This window comes from Nerophis ophidion, linkage group LG09, assembly GCF_033978795.1.
Source record: "Nerophis ophidion isolate RoL-2023_Sa linkage group LG09, RoL_Noph_v1.0, whole genome shotgun sequence".
Classification (NCBI taxonomy): Eukaryota; Metazoa; Chordata; class Actinopteri; order Syngnathiformes; family Syngnathidae; genus Nerophis; species Nerophis ophidion.
This window is the reverse complement of record NC_084619.1, coordinates 62,475,573-62,495,572: the sequence shown is the minus strand read 5'-3', so window position 1 is coordinate 62,495,572 and position 20,000 is coordinate 62,475,573. Positions and strand designations below refer to the sequence as shown.

The 20,000-nt window shown below is 40.0% G+C and overlaps 1 protein-coding gene across 5 annotated transcripts in view; it reads right to left on the bottom strand.

Moving 5' to 3' along the window:
- The window catches only part of sptbn1 (spectrin, beta, non-erythrocytic 1), a 124,128-nt gene that overhangs the window by 41,576 nt on the left and 62,552 nt on the right, over window positions 1-20,000 (bottom strand). For all 5 annotated transcript variants that reach the window (XM_061911511.1, XM_061911508.1, XM_061911510.1 and 2 more), the window contains 14 exons: window positions 18,995-19,146; window positions 13,277-13,450; window positions 7,884-7,975; window positions 7,742-7,822; window positions 7,565-7,680; window positions 5,398-5,510; window positions 5,144-5,331; window positions 4,947-5,064; window positions 2,123-2,281; window positions 1,965-2,060; window positions 1,684-1,890; window positions 1,456-1,609; window positions 1,243-1,394; window positions 960-1,178 (listed from right to left, as the gene is read on the bottom strand). In XM_061911511.1, coding sequence (XP_061767495.1) covers window positions 960-1,178; window positions 1,243-1,394; window positions 1,456-1,609; window positions 1,684-1,890; window positions 1,965-2,060; window positions 2,123-2,281; window positions 4,947-5,064; window positions 5,144-5,331; window positions 5,398-5,510; window positions 7,565-7,680; window positions 7,742-7,822; window positions 7,884-7,975; window positions 13,277-13,450; window positions 18,995-19,146 — 2,021 coding nt within the window. The remainder of the gene's footprint in view (window positions 1-959; window positions 1,179-1,242; window positions 1,395-1,455; window positions 1,610-1,683; window positions 1,891-1,964; window positions 2,061-2,122; window positions 2,282-4,946; window positions 5,065-5,143; window positions 5,332-5,397; window positions 5,511-7,564; window positions 7,681-7,741; window positions 7,823-7,883; window positions 7,976-13,276; window positions 13,451-18,994; window positions 19,147-20,000) is intronic.

Genomic DNA, 20,000 nt, shown 5'->3' with positions numbered 1-20,000 from the left:
ATCATCACTTCAAGCAACGTTTGTAAGTTTTACAATATTACTAAAACAATTTGTACACACTAAAATGTCCCATGTGTGATGTCTGTAGGAGTATTCTCATGCATATTTGTACTTGCTAGCCGTCCATAGCGTTCCTACTCGTATGAATTCTTCATTCATCACTCCCAGCAACGTTTGTAAGTTTTACAATATAACTAAAACAATTCTTACTTACGAAAGCGTCCCATGTGTGATGTTTGTAGGAGTGTTTTCATGCATATTTGTACTTGCTAGCCATCCATGGCGTTTCTACTCCTATACATTCTTTACTCTTCACTCCAAGCAACGTTTGTAAGTTTTACAATATAACTAAAACAATTCTTACTTACGAAAGCGTCCCATGTGTGATGTTTGTAGGAGTGTTTTCATGCATATTTGTACTTGCTAGCCATCCATGGCGTTTCTACTCGTATACATTCTTTACTCTTCACTCCAAACAACGTTTGTAAGTTTTACAATATAACTAAAACAATTCTTACTCACTAAAGCGTCCCATGTGTGATGTCTGTCGTAGCGTTTTTATGCATATTTCTACGTGCTAGCCGTCCATAGCGTTTCTACTCGTATAAATTCGTCATTCATCACTCCAAGCAGTTTTACATTATAACTAAACCAATTTGTACTCACTAAATTGTCCCATGTGTGATGTCTGTCGGAGTGTTTTCATGCATATTTCTACTTGCTGGCCATCCATAGCGTTACTACTCGTATCACTTCTTTATTTATCACTCCAAGTAACGTTTGACTTGGTCTGTTTTTAGCACTTTTGACACAAAAAATATCCAACATATTTGGACTTTATACTTGGTCCCTGAAGTAAAGAATGAAAAGTCTCTATGTTTTGATCTGAGGAGGATAATAGAGCATAAACATCTGCTATCATTTTAGCCTTGATGTGTGGCGTTTGAAAGAGGAACTACCTGGATGTCCAGGATGCGTTCCTGGATCTTGTCGGCTCCAAAGTGCTTGTTAGCCACCAGTTCCTGGCCCTGCTTGATGGTCTGCTGCAGGTGGGCGGCCCGCCCCGTGGTCTCGTCCTCCAGGGCTTTGTGCTGACTCAGCAGCCGCACGGCGCCCGTCAGGTCCTTGCCGTAGTCCTCCGAGGACAGGATCTGCTCCTTCTCCCGGATCCAGCCCTCCTGCGGAGCAGACCGGGGCCGTCACTCGCCGCAGGACGGGGAAGGCGGAGAAGGAGGGACAAACCTCTTCGGCCATTTCCCAGAAGAACTTCCAGAGGCGGCGCGACTCCTCCAGGCGTGCTCGCCGCTCGGCCGCCAGCTGGCTGAGCTCCTGGTAGCAGAACTCCAGGTGGGCCACGCGGTCCCTGATGATCTGAGGGTCGCAGGGTTTGTAACCTGAGGAGGATTGAGGAGCAGGAGTGAGCACCCTCAAACGAGAAAACGGGCGACGCCTCACCTTCTGTGTCGCCGGCGAACTTCTGAGCGTTGGCGTTTACGTTCTTGACCCGGTCGGCCTGGACGCCGATGTCAGCTTCCACCAAGGCGTGCTTCTGCAGCAGGTCCTCCACGCCCAGCAGGTGCTTGCCGTAGTCCTGCGAGAGCAGCAGCATCTGCAGGAGCGACAGGCGAAAGGTCAGGGGACACCCAAGGGGCGGGGCGTGGAAGGGCAAGGAGCCCCGCCCACCTTCATCTCGTCCATCCAGTCCATGATGTAGAGCATCTCCTGGAAGACCCTCTGCAGACCCAAGTTCTGCTCCAGCCTCAGCCGGCGGGCCTTCAGCAGCTCCAGCAGGTACTCCCACAGGCGGATCACGTTGTCCTTCCTGGCCGTGATGCGCTTGATGTCGTGGTAATTCTCCGCCTCCAGCTCCTTGGCCACGGACACCACCGCCTGCAAGGAGAAGCCGGAGCGGGGGTTGGACTTTGAGCGACGGGACCTGGCGAAAGAACGGTGGCGACCCTCACCTGGACGCGCTCCTCGTAGGCGGCGATGTCCGTCTCGATGGCCTCGTGCTTCTTGGTGGCCGCTTCCACCGCCTGGAGGTCGAAGCCAAAGTTGTCCTGGGGGAGGAGCACAAACAAGTCAGTCAGGAGCTCCGCCCACCCGGCGTGGCCGGCCTTACCTGGGAGACCAGGCGCTGGTTCTCGCTCAGCCACGTCTCCCTCATGGCGGCCTTGCGGTCGAAGCGTCGAGCAAGCTGCTCCAGTTTCTCCTGGCGGATCAGCTCCGTCCTCAGCGCCAGCTCCCGCTCGTGCTCTGCCTTCTCCAGACGCTCCCACGCCTGCAGAGGTGTTAATTTTCACTCTTACTCACATTTTAGTCAAACACGAGTCCTCCTGGACTGGAACGCCTGACGTATCAGAAGTGATACACAACTTTTTCAGCCCTCTACTTCAGGGCCCTCCAAACATTTGGCCCTCAGGGCCACATTGGGTTAAAAAACTTACTTAAGTGTCCCATGTGTGATGAGTGTATTCATGCATACATGTACTTGCTAGCCGTCCATAGCGTTTCTACTCGTATAAATTCTTCATTCATCACTCCAAACAATGTTTGTAAGATTAACAATATACCTAAAACAATTCTTACTCACTAAAGCGTCCCATGGGTTATGTCTGTCAGGGTGCTTTCATGTATTTTCGTACTTGCTAGCCGTCCATAGCGATTGTACTCGTATAAATTCTTCTTTCATCACTCCAAGCAACGTTTGTAAGTTTTACAATATAACAAAACAATTTTTACTCACTAAAGTCTCCCATGTGTGATGTCTGTTGGAGTGTTTCCATGCATATTCGTACTTGCTAGCCGTCCATAGCGTTACTACTCGTATAAATTATTCATTCAGCACTCCAAACAACGTTTCTAAGTTTTACAATACAACTAAAACAATTTGTACTCACTAAAGTCTCCCATGTGTGATGTCTGTTGGAGTGTTTCCATGCATATTCGTACTTGCTAGCCGTCCATAGCGTTACTACTCGTATAAATTCTTCATTCAGCACTCCAAACAACGTGTATAAGTTTTACAATACAACTAAAACAATTCGTACTCACTAAAGTGTCCCATGTGTGATGTCTATTGGAGTGTTTTCATGCATATTTGTACTTGCTAGGCATCCATAGCGTTCTACTCGTATAAATTCTTCATTCAGCACTCAAAGCAATGTTTCTAAGTTTTACAATATAATTAAAACAATTCTATATCACTAAGGTGTCCCATGTGTGATGTCTGTTGGAGTTTTTTCATGCATATTCGTACTTGCAAGCCGTCCATAGCGTTTTACTTGTATAAATTCTTCTTTCATCACTCCAAGCAACGTTTGTAAGTTTTACAATATAACTAAAACAATTCATACTTACTAAAGTGTCCCATGTGTGATGTCTGTCGGAGTGTTTTCATGCATATTTGTACTTGCTAGCCGTCCATAGCGTTTCTACTTGTATAAATTCTTCATTCATCACTCCGTACAGTAAGTCTTACAATACAACTAAAACAATTCTTACTCACTAAAGCGTCGCATGTGTGATGTCTGTCGGAGTGTTTTCATGCATATTTGTACTCGCTAGCCGCCCATAACGTTTTTACTCGTATAAATTCTTCATTCATCACTCCGTACGGTAAGTCTTACAATATAACTAAAACAATTCTTACTCACTAAAGCGTCCCATGTGTGATTTCTGTCATCATTCATATTTGTACGTGCTATCGTAATGTAAGCGTCGCTAGCATTAGCTAAAATGCTAACACGTTTATGAGTGTCCGTCTTAGTTTTATTAACTTACATTATTTTCTTTTTGTATTGTTTAAGTTCACAAATTCCTCAGTAAATTTACCAAAACGTCACCGTGGAGTTATTGGATCTGTTTAGCTGATTGGAGAGCTAGCTTGTGCAGCTAATGGGTCCATGACGATGATTTCTGTTTTATTTGATCGGCTGTTTTAATGCCGTGTTACAGACGCCGTTTGGAAACAATTAAGGAATGTAAATAAACATTTACTAAATATTTCTGTGTAAATAACTCATTTCACAACGCATCCTAAATTCCAGACTATAAGCCGGTAATTTTTACCTACACTTTGAATCCTGCGGTTTATAAGACAGAGCAGCTAATTTATGGATTTTTCGTCACTGGCAACTATGATGAAAATAATTTTATAAAAAATACAGGCAAAAATACTCAAGCAAAGGGTGATATTATTTTTTTCAACCTAAGTGTTGTTCAGTCTTCGAGCCGTCCATAGCGTTCCTACTCGTATAAATTCTCCATTCATCACTCCAAACAACGTTTGTAAAGTTTTACAATATAACTAAAACAAATCTTACTTACTAAAGCGCTTTTGGGGTGTTTAATGTATATTTGTACCTGCTATCGTAATGTAACTAAGCTGGCGTCATTAGCATTAGCTAATATGCTGACACGTTTACGAGTGTCCGTGTTAGTATTATTAACTTACATTCTTTTTTTTTTTTTTTATACTGTTTTAGTTTCACAAATTCCCCAGTAAATTCACCAAAACGTCACCGTGGAGTTATTGAGTCTGTTTAGCTGATTGAAGAGCTAGTTTGCGCAGCTAGTGGGTCCATGACCAGGACTTCTGTTTTGTTCGATCACCTGTTTTACTGCTGTGGCGGCAAAGACACAATTATGGTATGTAAATAAACATTTACTAAACATTTCTATGTAAATAACTAATTTTACAACATATATATCTGCATCTTATAGTCTGGTGCGGCTAATATAAGGAAATTATTTTTATTATATTATTATTATTTCTTCTATAATGTGGTGGGTGTGGCTTATATAATCTAGAAAAAAGGTATGGGAAAATAGGTTGTTGATGGAAATGATGAGTCAAAGAAATGAACACTGGCCTAGCACACAAGCAGAAGACGATAAGGTCGTTGGCTCATGTGGAATGATGACATCAGAGTGGGCGTGGCTACCTTGTTAATGTCGGAGATGAGTTTGCCCTCTCGAGGGGTGTACACCTTCTGGTTGTTGGCCCTCATCTTGCTCTGAATGGTGAACAGAAGGACCTCCAGGTTGCCCTTTTCTGTGAACCTACACACACACACACACACACACACACCCATGTTAGTGTGTGTGTGTATGTGTGCGTTTCTTGCAGGCCACTACAGACTTTGGCGGCTTCTCCACGGTCCTGTAGGTGTTGAAGGCCTGCAGCTGCTGCTGGACGCCCACCAGCGAGTTGGCAAACTTCCTGTTGTTGAGGATGATGATGGTCTGCTCGATCCACTCCAGCAGGTCCGAAGCCAAAGACTCGTACTTATTGATCATCTTCTCCGTCTCGATGGCGTTGTCCAAAACCTGCGGGCGCACCAGTCGTCAAAGGAGGTCGCTCTTTTCATCCCTCCGCTGCCTCCGTTTCCCTACCTTCCCGATTCGCTTGCCCTCCACCTTGAGGGCCTTCATCTTGGAGAAGTAGTGGTAGTAAGTGACCACGTAGGTGATGATGGACTTCTCGTCAGGGTGGTCCACGCTGATGTCTGCTCAGAGACGGGGGAGGAGACGAAGAGTGAGGATAAGAGAAGGAGCACAGCCACATCGCTGCGAGTGAGGGATCCACCCTTTATTAACGACAATTTTTGGCCTTTTTACGTATGGTGGTATCCACCTCTCTTTTATCAGTATCGGCCTTTTCTTTTTGACAAGTACAACAGAAGGCCATCAGCAGATACAATATCTACACATTTGATTAAAAAAAATATAACTAGTCAAGAAGATCACTAATCACCCGCTAGGACCCAAAGACCACGCAGCAAACAGCGTGTAAAAGTATAAAAGAGTGTGTACTATTAGTGTGTGGAAAGTATAAAATAGTGTGTACTATTAGTGTGTGCAAAGTATAAAATAGTGTGTACTATTAGTGTGTGCATAGTATAAAATAGTTTGGACCATTAGTGTGTACAAAGCATAAAATAGTGTGCACCATTAGTGTGTAAAAAGTATAAAAAAGTGTGCACTATAAGTGTGTAAAAAGTATAAAATAGTGTGCACTATTAGTGAGTAAAAAGTATAAAACAGAGTGTGCTATTAGTGTGTGCAAAAGATAAAATAGTACTATTAGTGTGTACAAAGTATGAAATACTGTGTACAATCTATAAAATAGTGTGTACTATTAGTGTGTACAAACTATAAAAGTGTGTACTGTTTGTGTGTACAAGGTATACAATAGTGTGTACTATTAGTGTCTGTCATTAGTGTGTACAGAGTATAAAATAGTGTGTACTATTAGTGATTACAAATTAGGAAATAGTGTGTACTATTAGTGTGTTAGAGCGCTAGAATAGCGTTTACTACTAGTGTGTACAATGTATAAAATAGTGTGTACTATTAGTGTGTCCTCAGTATAAAATAGTGTGTACTATTAGTGTGTACAATCTCTAATTTACTGTGTACTACTAGTGTGTACAAAGTATGAAATAGTGTGTACTATTAGTGTGTACAATCTATAAAATAGTGTGTACTGTTACCGTGTACAAAGTATAAAAGTGTGTACTATTAGTGTGTACAAGGTATAAAATAGTGTTTACTGTTAGTTTGTACAGAGTATTAACTAGTGTGTACTACTAGTGTGTACAAAGTACAAAATTGTGTGTACTATTAGTGTGTACAATCTCTAAAATAGTGTGTACTACTAGTTTGTACAAAGTATAAAATAGTGTGTACTATTAGTGCATACAAAGTATAAAATAGTGTGTACTATTAGTGTGTACAATCTCTAAAATAGTGTGTACTACTAGTTTGTACAAAGTATAAAATAGTGTGTACTATTGGTGCGTACAAAGTATAAAATAGTGTGTACTATTAGTGTGTACAAAGTACAAAATAGTGTGTACTATTAGAGTGTACAATCTCTAAAAAAGCGTGTACTATTAGTGTGTACAATATCTGAAATAAATGATAAATGATAAATGGGTTGTACTTGTATAGCGCTTTTCTAATAGTGTATACTATTAGTGTGTACAATCTCTAAAATAGTGTGCACAATTAGTGTATACAATTTATAAAATATAGTGTACTTTTAGTGGGTACAATTGAAAAAATAGTGTGTGAAATGATTTCAATCAGCCCCTTAAGTCCTCTCGTAGCTATAACATTATAAAAGGATGTTGCTGAATGATTGAGAGTGTTGACACACACATATGACGGAGGATCGTGGTGTGCATGCGTGTGATCCCGCAGCCTTTTAATGTCCTTCTCACACCTGCTAAATAAAACACTAAATAGTGATGATGAGTGTTGATAAATCACACTGCGTGTACTAAATAATAATATTTTTGCATCTTCTCCTCCCTTGTTCTGCTCACTTCCACCTTGCACACGTCTAGTAGATACTGTCACAATTGCACGTGTTTTAGCACACGCAAACCTTGAGTAAATCAGGCTGCTGGTCGCACCTTTCCTCAGAAATAAAGTAAAAAACAACAAGGTCTTGTCCAGATGTTTACGGACGTGTACCACTCATGTTGATATCACTTATCGGCCTCGTCCACCACTAATGTTCGATATCGGTATCGGCCCCGAACAAGCATCTCACCCTCGGCGTCGAGCAGCTTGGTGAGGCCCAGGTGATGCTCGGCCAGGTTGAAGGCGTTCTGCAGGTTGTGGTGAGCGTTGGACTTCTTCAGCTTGTCAAAGTCAATCAGGTCCGGCCTAGCCAAGGAAGGGTTGGGGGTGTTAAAGGTGGGCACGGGGGCGGGGCTTCCTCTCTCACCTGTGTTTGTGGATGATGGCGTTGAAGGCCATGCCGTCCCTCCAGCTGGTGGAGAAGTTGTGGATGTTGACGTTTGGGTATCTGGGGAGGAAGGCAAGATGGTTAGAGGCGGAAGGTGGCCATGTGATGGTCTGGGACTCACCCTGCGGTCTTCATCTGACACCACAGCAGCAGAGCATCCTTGGCAGACTTCTTCTCCTTGTTGTCCTCCGTCTCCACGCTGATGTCCTGGATCTGAGACACACACACACACACAGACACACAGACACACACACACACGTCAGGACGCCGCCTCGTGTCGACACGACAAACTGCAGAAACCAGGGATCGACCGATTATCCCATATTTGCCATTTTGACCTATATTGGTATCAGCCTCTTTTTTATCGGTATCGGCCTTTTTTTCTTTAACAAGTGCATGAGAAGTAAATCAGCGGATACAATATCTACACATATGATACCAGTGTTTAATCATTATTGGAGTAGATAGTATATACCACCAGCCAGAGAAAATTTACCTTTTTTTTTCTTCACCGCAGGACTCGCTTATTTTACTTTGTATATATTACTACTTTATACATATCACTACTTTATAGATATCACTACGTGATACATATTACTACTTTATACATGTTACTTTCTACGTATAACTACTTTATACATATTACAACTTCATACAAATTACTACGTTATACAAATTACCAGAGGTGGGACCAAGTCATTGTTTTGCAAGTCACAAGTAAGTCTCAAGTCTTTGCCCTCAAGTCTCGAGTCAAGTCCCGAGTCAAGACAGGCAAGTCCGAGTCAAGTCCAAAGTCAGTACTGGAAAGTCTCAAGTCAAGTCCCAAGTCCTGCATTTTGGGTTTCGAGTCATTTCAAGTCTTTTTAACCACAGACTAATATATGTACACAGATTGTGTATGCTTTTAAAACGGTGTATGTATTTATCATTTTTTAAAAAAACAGTGCTGACATTGCAATTCATAATAGCACTATTAACCAGTTATTCTAAACATTTAACTCATTCCTTTACAGTATAAACACATTTGAAAAAACAAGTGCAACTGTACTTATTTGCACAAAAGTGTTAACATTGTATTTCCATGGAATATTGCATTGTAACTAGTTCATCAGCAGTTTATGTCATGTTGTTACCTTATCTCATTGATCTCATCTCATACTGTATGTGTTTATTTGTGCGTACACATTAAAAACAACAAATACATGAACATAACAATGAACAGTGCTGTACTTGTTAGATGTCAGGGCTCTATGGAATATGTACACATATTCTTAATATAGTATACATTTTAACTGACCTTTATTTGACTATGTTTGTCTTTTTATAGGTGGCTAAAATACGCTGTGCTGCTGACCGCCGTCTAACGTTACGTTACTGTGTGTGATACATTCATTAACATAACGTTATGTGAAGGTACCTCATGCAACCCTGCTTAAAATAAAATCACTTGACAATAAGTATGAATAAGGTAGCATCTGCAGTGGACGCAACAGATTGCCGTGTTTGCAATGACGTTATAACCATATACATCTTATAAGTAGACGCAGAATTGGCTGCTGTGACGCAAGCAATTTGGCCGCCATCTTGAAGTGGTGATGAAGAGCCGGCAAGCAGCCTAAACTAACATTTGACAGGTAGAAAACAAAGATGCTGGGCTGGTATTCAGCATTTTCCTGCTCAATTGAGCGGACTGTTGAAAATAGGAATTGGAGGATTACTTTTCACAAGTAAGAATTTACATTAACATACTATTGGTTGTATTTTGTGAAAAGAATATTACCACAGAGTTAAGCAGGAGCAAAGAACTACAATATTTGTACGTGAAAATCACAAAGAAATCTTCTGGGGGAGGATGACACCCCTACAGGTATTTGGTTTACAAACTTTCAGGCCCACCTAAAACAAAATTCACCAGCCGCCATTGATTATAATGATAAATGGGTTGTACTTGTATAGCGCTTTTCTACCTTCAAAGTACTCAAAGCGCTTTGACACTACTTCCACATTTACCCATTCACACACACATTCACACACTGATGGAGGGAGCTGCCATGCAAGGCGCCAACCAGCTCCCATCAGGAGCAAGGGTGAAGTGTCTTGCTCAGGACACAACGGACGTGACGAGGTTGGTACTAGGTGGGATTTGAACCAGGGACGCTCGGGTTCCGAACGGCCACTCTCCCACTGCGCCACGCCCTTTATGATGCATTCTCATTTTATTATAACCACAGATAAGTCTTCAAGTAACAATATTCAAATACTAACTTTGTTGAGTAAGACAGAATTTGGTTTTATTCTGAATCCAGTGAAACAGATTGGTGGTTTTAGCTGACATAAAGACTTTCAGGTGTTATATAGCAGCCCTTTGAGACACTAGTGATTTAGGGCTGTATAAGTAAACATTGATTGATTGATATGTTTAAGTATTTGGCAGACACTTTTATCCAAAGCAACATGAAAAATACATACAAAACAATCACTGTAAACATGATCATTTAAAGGAAGAATTTGATAGAAAATACAGCACTATGTCATCAGTTTCTGATTTATTAAACTGTATAACAGTGCAAAATATTGCACAATTGTAGTGGTCTTTCTTGAACTATTTATATAAAAAAAGATGTGAATATAACTAAAAACTTGTTGAAAAATAAACAAGTGATTCAATTATAAATAAAGATTTCTACACATAGAAGTAATCATCAACTTAAAGTGCCTTCTTTGGGGATTGTAATACAGATCCATCTGGGTTCATCAACTTCATTCTAATAATTTCTTCACAAAAAAATAATTTTTCAACATCAATATTTATGGAACATGTCCACAAAAAATCTAGCTGTCAACACTGAATATTGCATTGTTGCATTTCTTTTCACAGTTTATGAATTTACATTCATATTTTGTTGAAGTATTTTTCAATAAATATATTTATAACGGATTTTGAATTGTTATTTTTAGAATATTAAAAAAAATATCATGTACCCCTTGGCATACCTTCAAGTACCCCCATTTGAAAACATCTGGTTTATAGGTCCGTAAGATATATAGATATCTAATGTTTTCATACATTGTTTATGTAGGATATATGCATGTATATACAACCTAATCATATTGTTTCTTCAACTTCAAAATAGCTGACTATTTTTTTCCCCTTCTCTGGGATTATATTCCCAGTTTTGATCTCAGACGTCTGGTCACTTATAGCATATAAGAATATTCTATTTCTGTTAAGCAAATTATGAACACGCCAAGACATGTGTCCTTTATCATAGTTACACATATGACAAAAAAGCACGTGAATATAAGTGGTATTCAGTGAGTTAATATGAATTAAATGCGCTGACAGTTCATTGCTCCTGCCAAATGAATTGCACTGAGTGGAGCGGATCACCACTCCAAGATGGCGGCCCCGCGTCTCGTCTGCGGCAATAGGCAGTAGCGCTCGATGCTGCGAACCCTTATAAGATGTCTATGGTTATAACGTTAGCAGCGAGTTTACAGCCTCACTGATTTAACTACACAGCAACTAAAAGTCACGTTACTCAGCCAATAAACGCTAGCTTACATTCAAAACTTACCCTTCTTTGTGCAACTTCAAATGTCGAACAAAGTTGTAAATTGATGCGTCTCCGTCTGTAATCTTCCAACCGCATGTTTTGCTTACGGCAATTCCTGTTTTGTTGACCAAGTCGTACTTTTAATACCCGAACGAAACACTTTATGGCATAATTTTCTTCACTTATTCTTCTGTTGTTTGAGAGTTCTTCTTCATTGGTTTTCCTGCAATTTGATTGGGTGAATGCTGTGTGATGAAAACAACGTGGATGTAATTTGTTTGGCTGTTGTACTGACAGGTAGCGCACAGGCTGTCATCGCACACACGCTGACAAACACACGTACACAATAGAAGATACGGAGCGCTCCTGAATAACTTTTTAATCGTTGGGTTTTGGGGAAAGTAGCAAGTCATGTCAAGTTAAAAGGCTCAAGTCCAAGTCAAGTCACAAGTCATTGGTGTTAAAGTCTAAGTCGAGTTGCAAGTCTTTTTACATTTTGTCAAGTAGAGTCTAAAGTCATGAAATTCATGACTTGAGTCTGACTCGAGTCCAAGTCATGTGACTTGAGTCCACACCTCTGCAAATTACTACTTTATACATATTATTACCTAATAGATATCACTATGTGATACACATTACTTTATACATATAACTACTTTATACATGTTACTTTATACATATAACTACTTTATACATATTACTAAAGTAGTAATATGTATAGAGTAACATGTATTAAGTAGTAATATGTATAAAGTAACATGTATAAAGTAGTAATATGTATAAAGCAGTAATATGTATAAAGTAACATGTATAAAGAAGTAATATGCATAAAGTGGTAATATGTATAAAGTAACATGTATAAAGTAGTACTAAGATTAAAGTAGTAATATGTATAGAGAACATATTACTACTTTATACATATTACTAAATTAGTAATATGTATAAAGTAACATGTATAAAGTAGTAATGTGCATAAAGTAGCAATATGTATAATATTACTAAACTAGTAATATGTATAAAGTAACATGTTTATAGTAGTAATATGTATAAAATAACGTGTTTAAAGTAGCAATATGTATAAAGTACATATTACTAAAGTAGTAATATGTATAAAGTAACATGTTTAAAGTAGTAATATGTATAAAGTACATAGTACTACTTTATACATATTACTAAAGTAGTAATATGTATAAAGTAACATGTTTAAAGTAGTAATATGTATAAAGTAACATGTATAAAGTAGTAACATGTATCAAGTAGTGATATCTTTAAAGTAATATGTATAAAGTAGCGATATGTATAAAGTAGTAATATGCATACTTTATACATATTACTTAATACAGATTACTACTTTACACACATTACTACTTTATACATATTACTTTATACACATTACTTAATATGTATGAAGAAATATTAAGTATTAAGTAGTAATATGTATGACGTAATAATATGTATAAAGTAGGGGTTGGCGATATGGCCTTTAATAATATCTCAATATTTTTTAGGCGATGTCACGATACATGATATATATCTCCATGTTTTGCTTTAGCATTGAATGAACACTTGATGCATATAATCACAGCAGTACAATGATTCTATGTGTTTACATTAAAACATTCTGCACTAATATATGCTAATTTGAAAATTTCATGCAGAGAGGGAAATCCCAACTAAGTCAATTTAGCAAAAGTGTATTTATTAAACAGTTATTAAGCAGTGGCACAAACATTCATGCCATTTTCAAAACAGAAAGTGCAAGGTTGTCAGAGACATTTTAAAACAAGCTATTAGTGCAGTTTTGTAAATTATGGGGTATTGTGCGTGGAATTTTGTGGACAAAATGAATGCATTCCACTTTGTAAGAAGGATGTAAAATAAGAAGTGGGAAAAGTGTGACCACTTTGCTGATACAGCAAGTAGGACATCACCTTCGACCCGACAGGTGTGCTCCTACCTGGAAGCGGAGGATGATAGTCCAGATGAGGCCCAGGGTGAGGCGGTGGTTTCCGTCCACGATGTCGTGGGAGCCCATGTTCTCCAGGTGCACCTTCTGCTCCTTCAAGAACTGCAGAGCCTTGTCCACGTTCTCCAGACAGTGAATCCTCATGCGGCCTTTGGTGGGTTTGGGCTGCAACGGCAAGGGTGGAACCGCACACACAAACACACACACATTAGACCACAGGTGTCAAAGTCAAGACCCGCGGGCCAACATGACATCTTTCTTGCTGAATACTGAGTTAATGCCATGTTGGCGGCGCGAAGATGTGACGCTGATGTCGCCATAGCAACAGCGAGGGCTGGAACAGCGGAATGAAAATGAACGGTTCTTGTCAACGTGTCGCCCTCCCCTCCCTCCCTGCTGGGAGCTGACACTTTGCTGAAAAGGCAGGAAGTGCAAGAAAGGAAGAAGGCGGAGGCGGCAAAAAATTATAATGAAAGAAGTTTGACTGGTAATTTTTCAAGTGTCGCTGCTCCGTTTGTGTCGTGACGGTTGCCGTGGGGACGGCACAGCCTCCCCATCCATGCTTCTATTCATGCTTCCAGTCGAGCGCTGTGCTCTCTGCAGTGTCTAAGGAAGACGCCCCCAAACTTTTGCACATCCCAAAAAATCAAAGCCATTTTGGCATTTTTCATTTTCACAACCAACACAATATATAGATTTTCTTTCTTTTAAGGCTCCCCTCAAGTTTGGTCCTGGGGACCCACAAGTTTCTCAGTCATAAAAATTTGAAAAATTAGTCATACACCTATATCAACTTCAGGTCTATATGTCGACAAAGTTTTTAATTTTTTTTAATTTCCTTAACTCTAAAGGCCTTAGTGGCTACATGCGTGGACAGCACCTTTTAGTTCTTATTTCCTAAATTGTGTACAGTACTGAATTGGGGTCTTACGGCCGCTTATGTGGACACTTATACTGCCATCTGGTGGTGTCAGAAGAGTATAACATACAATGCAATAAAAAAATAAAAAAAAAGGGTAAAAATAAGAATTAGTATGTTACTTAACATGAAGTACACGCTTGTGTACTTATGGACTAAGTACACTATATCAAAAGATGATTCTTAGTTTTTATTCTAATTAGGGTCCAATAAGCCCAAATAGCAAAGAGAAATAAAAAAAAAAGCATGTAAACAAACAGCTTGGGCTTTAAGAGGTTAACATGTACTATAAAGCATAAACACAAAATCTGCAATATTTTTCATAAAAAAATGTTTAAAGTAATGCTAGGCGATATGGCCTTTTATTAATATCTGGATATTTATAGGCCATGTCAAGATACACAATATATATATCTGGATATTTTACCTTAGCCTTGAATGAACACTTGATGCATATAATCACAGCAGTATGATGATTCTTTGTGTCTACATTAAAACATTCTCGTCACATACTGCATTAATATATGCTCATTTTAAACTTTAATGCAGAGAGGGAAATCACAACTAAGTCAATTTAGCAAAACTGTATTTATTAAAAAGTTATTAAGCAGTGGCGCAAAAATTAATGTCATTTTAAAACAAAACGTGCAAGATTGTCAGACATTTTAAAACAAGCTATGAGTGCACTTTTGTGCATGATGTCACTAAGATGACATATCAAAACAACACTAAATCAAAGGGGTTTTTTGCACAGAACGCCACTACAATAGTTTAAAACAAATAAAGTGCACTTTTGTGCCTGATGTCACACAAGATATTTAAAAAACTGTCAAATAAAAAATAGCTGCATAATAGTAAATCAAATAGTGTATGTCCTTCGCTATGTTGTAGGTTCCTGCGGACGTTATCTCCTGTTTTCGACAATTTTTTTCATACGGTGTTGATGTGGAAATGGAAGAAGCCAGGCTCCATTGGGTCAGTGCTGGTTGCTTTGGCATCTTGCGGATGTGGCAACGACCGCAGATGTTGACATGCAGAGTTTCAAGCACTCTTCACTTTCTAGCTGATGACTTTTCAAATGATGGTACAAATTAGTAGTGCCGCTACTTTTTGTAGCAACGCTTTTGCCGCATACTTGACATAATAAGGTTGTCTGTTCAACATCTTCCCACTTGAAGCCAAACCAACGCCAGACGATGGACCCCGTGATGTTTTTCTTGGGAATTAATTCTTCTTCCTCCATTTTTTACCAGATTCGAACTTTCTCTCTCCGCTTGCACCACCTGCCACAGCTATCCCTACCCATGCCGCTACCTCTCTGCTCGACAAGAGCGTAGGACCTTGCATGCGCGTCAGTATGTGACTTATGTAAGAAGGTGCGCTTGTTTTATATCTCTGTGAGAAGGAGGGACAAGAAAGAGTGAGAAAAGCCTGTAGTGTAATGCCCGCACCTAAATCCAAATTGCGTGAGAACGTGTACTGGAATACCCACAAAATAGTCATTTTCTACATCGCACAGAGACAAACCCGTAATATATCGAGTATATTCGATATATCGCCCAGCCCAAGTTCAAAGTATAATGTTTGATGTAAAATAATTGGGAACAGCTGGGTGCCATGATTGGGTATAGAAGCAGCTTCCATGATATTCTCAGTCATTCACAAACAAGAATAGGGCGAGGGTCACCACTTTGTGAACAAATGTGTGAGCAAATTGTCGAACAGTTTAAGAACAACATTTCTCAACCAGCTATTGCAAGGATTTCAGGGATTTCACCATCTACGGCCCGTAATATCATCAAAAGATTCAGAGAATCTGGAGGAATCACTGCACGTAGGGGGCAATCCCCGTGACTTTCGATCCCTCAGGCGGTACTGCATCAAAAAGCGACGTCAGTGTGTAAAGGATATCACCACATTGGCTCAGGAACACTTCAGAAAACCACTGTCAGTAACTACAGTTCATCGCTACATCTGTAAGTGCAAGTTAAAAGTCAACAATGTAAAGCAAAAGCCATTTATCAACAACACCCAGAAACGCCGCCGGCTTCGCTGGGCCCGAGCTCATCTGAGATGGACTGATGCAAAGTGGAAAAGTGTTCTGTGGTCTGACGAGTCCACATTTCAAATTGTTTTTGGAAACTGTGGATGTCGTGTCCTCCGGAACAAAGAGGAAAAGAACCATCCAGATTGTTTTAGGCGCAAAGTTCAAAAGCCAGCATCTGTGATGGTATGGGGGTGTATTAGCGCCCAAGGCATGGGTAAGTTACACATCTGTGAAGGCACCATTAATGCTGAAAGGTAAATACAGGTTTTGGAGCAACATATGTTTCCATTCAAGCAACGTCTTTTCCATGGACGCCCCTGCTTATTTCAGCAAGACAATGCCAAGCCACGTGTTACAACAGCGTGGCTTCATAGTAAAAGAGTGTGGGTACTAGTGTGGCCTGCCTGTAGTCCAGACCTGTCTCCAATTAAAAAAGTGTGGCTCACTATGAAGCGTAAAATAGACCCCAGACTTTTGAACAACTTAAGCTGTACATCAAGCAAGAATGGGAAATAATTCCACCTGAAAAACTTCAAAAATGTGTCTCCTCAGTTCCCAAACGTTTACTCTGTGTTGTTAAAAGGAAAAGCCATGTAAAACAGTGGTAAAATGCCCCTGTGACAACTTTTTTTGGCAAATAATCATGAACTTAGATTTCTAAGTTCATGATTATTTGCCAAAAAAATAAAAAATACGTTTCTCATTCGGAACATTAAATATCTCATCTCTGCAGTCTATTTAATTGAACATAAGTTGAAAAGGAGGCTTCACGGTGGCAGAGGGGTTAGTGCGTCTGCCTCACAATACGAAGTTCCTGCAGTCCTGGGTTCAAATCCAGGCTCGGGATCTTTCTGTGTGGAGTTTGCATGTTCTCCCCGTGAATGCGTGGGTTCCCTCCGGGTACTCCGGCTTCCTCCCACTTCCAAAGACATGCACCTGGGGATAGGTTGATTGGCAACACTAAAATTGGCCCTAGTGTGTGAATGTGAGTGTGAATGTTGTCTGTCTATCTGTGTTGGCCCTGCGATGAGGTGGCGACTTGTCCAGGGTGTACTCCGCCTTCCGCCCGATTGTAGCTGAGATAGGCGCCAGCGCCCCCCGCGACCCCGAAAGGGAATAAGCGGTAGAAAATGGATGGATGGATGGAAGTTGAAAAGGATTTGCGAATCATTGTATTCTGCTTTTGTTTACCATTTACACAACACGCCAGCTTTACTGGTTTGGGGTTTTGTATAGATAGATATATTTATAATATTATATACACTCCTGTTATTGTATATATTCAAGCTAAACAACCGCACTTTGTGCCTGACTTGTGTTTCACTCATGCAGTTTTTAGTTGTGACTTACAGTATTTAGTGCACTGCAGTACTTCAAGTAAAGCAAAATGTAGTACACTGTCAGCACCCAGATGTTGCATACACTAAAAAGCTTGATGTGCGATGATGGCGCTAACCGCACCCCATAGTCGCCATCTTGGCTATGAGCGGAAGTGGAGGGACCACCAAACAAAAATGGAAAGTGTTATTTCCAAGTCATTTGAATCAAGGGTACAGTCAAAACATGTACACAATAAGTACCGTATTTTTCGGAGTATAAGTCGCACCTGCCGAAAATGCCTAATAAAGAAGGGAAAAAACATATAAGTCGCACTGGAGTATAAGTCGCATTTTTTGGGGAAATGTATTTGATGAAACCCAACGGCAGGAATAGACATTTGAAAGGCAATGTAAAATAAATAAAGAATAGTGAACAACAGGCTGAATAAGTGTACGTTATACAGGTATGACGCATAAATAACCAACTGAGAAGGTGCCTGGTATGTTAACGTAACATATTATAGTAAGAGTCATTCAAATAAGTATAACATATAGAACATGCTATACGTTTACCAAACAATCTGTCACTCCTAATCGCTAAATCCCATGACATCTAATACGTCTAGTCTCTTACGTGAATGAGCTAAATAATATTACCGTATTTTTCAAACTATAAATCTCAGTTTTTTTCATAGTATAGTCGGGGGTGCAACTTATACTCAGGAGCGACTTATGTGTGAAATTATTAACACATTACCGTAAAATATCAAATAATATTATTTAGCTCATTCCCGTAAGAGACTAGACGTATAAGATTTCATGGGATTTATCGATTCGGAGTAACAGATTGTTAGGTAAACGTATAGCATGTTCTATATGTTATAGTTATTTGAATGACTCTTACCATAATATGTTACGTTAACATACCAGGCACCTTGTCAGTTGGTTATTTATGCGTCATATAACGTACACTTATTCAGCTATTCACTATTCCTTATTTATTTTAAATAGCCTTTCAAATGTCTTTTCTTGGTGTTGGGTTTTATCCAATAAATTTCCCCCAAAAATGCGACTTATACTCCAGTGCAACTTATATATGTTTTTTCCCTTCTTCATGTGCATTTTCAGCAGGTGCGACTTATACTCCGAAAAATACGGCATTTGATATTTTATGGTAATGTGTTAATAATTTCACACATAAGTCGCTCCTGAGTATAAGTGGCACCCCTGGCCAAACTACCCAAAAAACTGCGACTTATAGTCAGAAAAATACGCTACACAGTATACTATTGAAGTGCACTGACACCGTATGCGCTTAACACTAAGCGTGATTTCAACTAGACAGCCGTTATTTAAATACTTTGGAAGATGCAACAAGGGAACGGTGTTGTTCCTTTTCAAAATAAAAGCCTGTGTTGACCCACCAGTCTCTCTCCTGACAGGACCTCCAGCAGCTTGATGAGCATGCGGCCGTCCCTCAGGTCCACGTAGAGGTCGGTGATCCGACAGGAGACTCTGGAGAGGTGGGAGTTGACCCATTTGGTGAAGGTCTTCTTCTGCACGGCCTCACGCTCATCTGCAACACAACAACAACCATAAGGGGACTTTATCTGACTTATTGGGACTTTGTCTTTCTTTCCTCCGCCAGCAAACTCATTGTTCTGTGAGGGAGGGGCTTCCTGTGTCAGAATCTTAGGCAAATATCCGTGCAGACGTACACACACTCACGCACGCACGCACGCACGCACGCACGCACACACACACACACACACACATACACACACACGCACACGTTATCAAACGGAATGGGGACCGAGTTTTTGATCATGACTTGTGGGGACCACCCTTTCTACAGGTTGTGGATGCATAAAACATTTTTTGTAAAATGGCCGCTGCCCAGTTAGCTCATACACGTCTTTAAATCTCTGGATTGATGAAGTAATGTGCCGATCATTCTTACTGGGGACCCTGGGGAAAAAGATATGGTTCATGGGGACCAAAATGAAATAATTTTGCATAATTCACACACATTTGTACGTGACTACTGAGGACCATTTAAAAAACTGAAGTTGTCTGCAACTCCAACTATCATGTATAGAAGGATGGATAATTCTGAATGTCAATCATACTTTAAGGTAATAATGTTTTATAATCATGCTGTATGAAAATGTCATCCTAGGGAACACTAAACCAGATTTTGTCTTTGGAAAAATATGTTAGCTTTAACTAAGGATGTATACCAGACAGAATCACAGTACTATTAAGGCCAGGATAACAAATGTTTCACTTTTCACTTAGGCATGTTCCGAATGGATCTGACTATCATTTAAAAAAGGTTTCCTTTTAGGAGACCCTTTTTTTGTCATAAGTCCCCTAAAGGTGACTGTGTAAACAGAGCGATGTCCCCATTAAGTCAGAACACACACACGC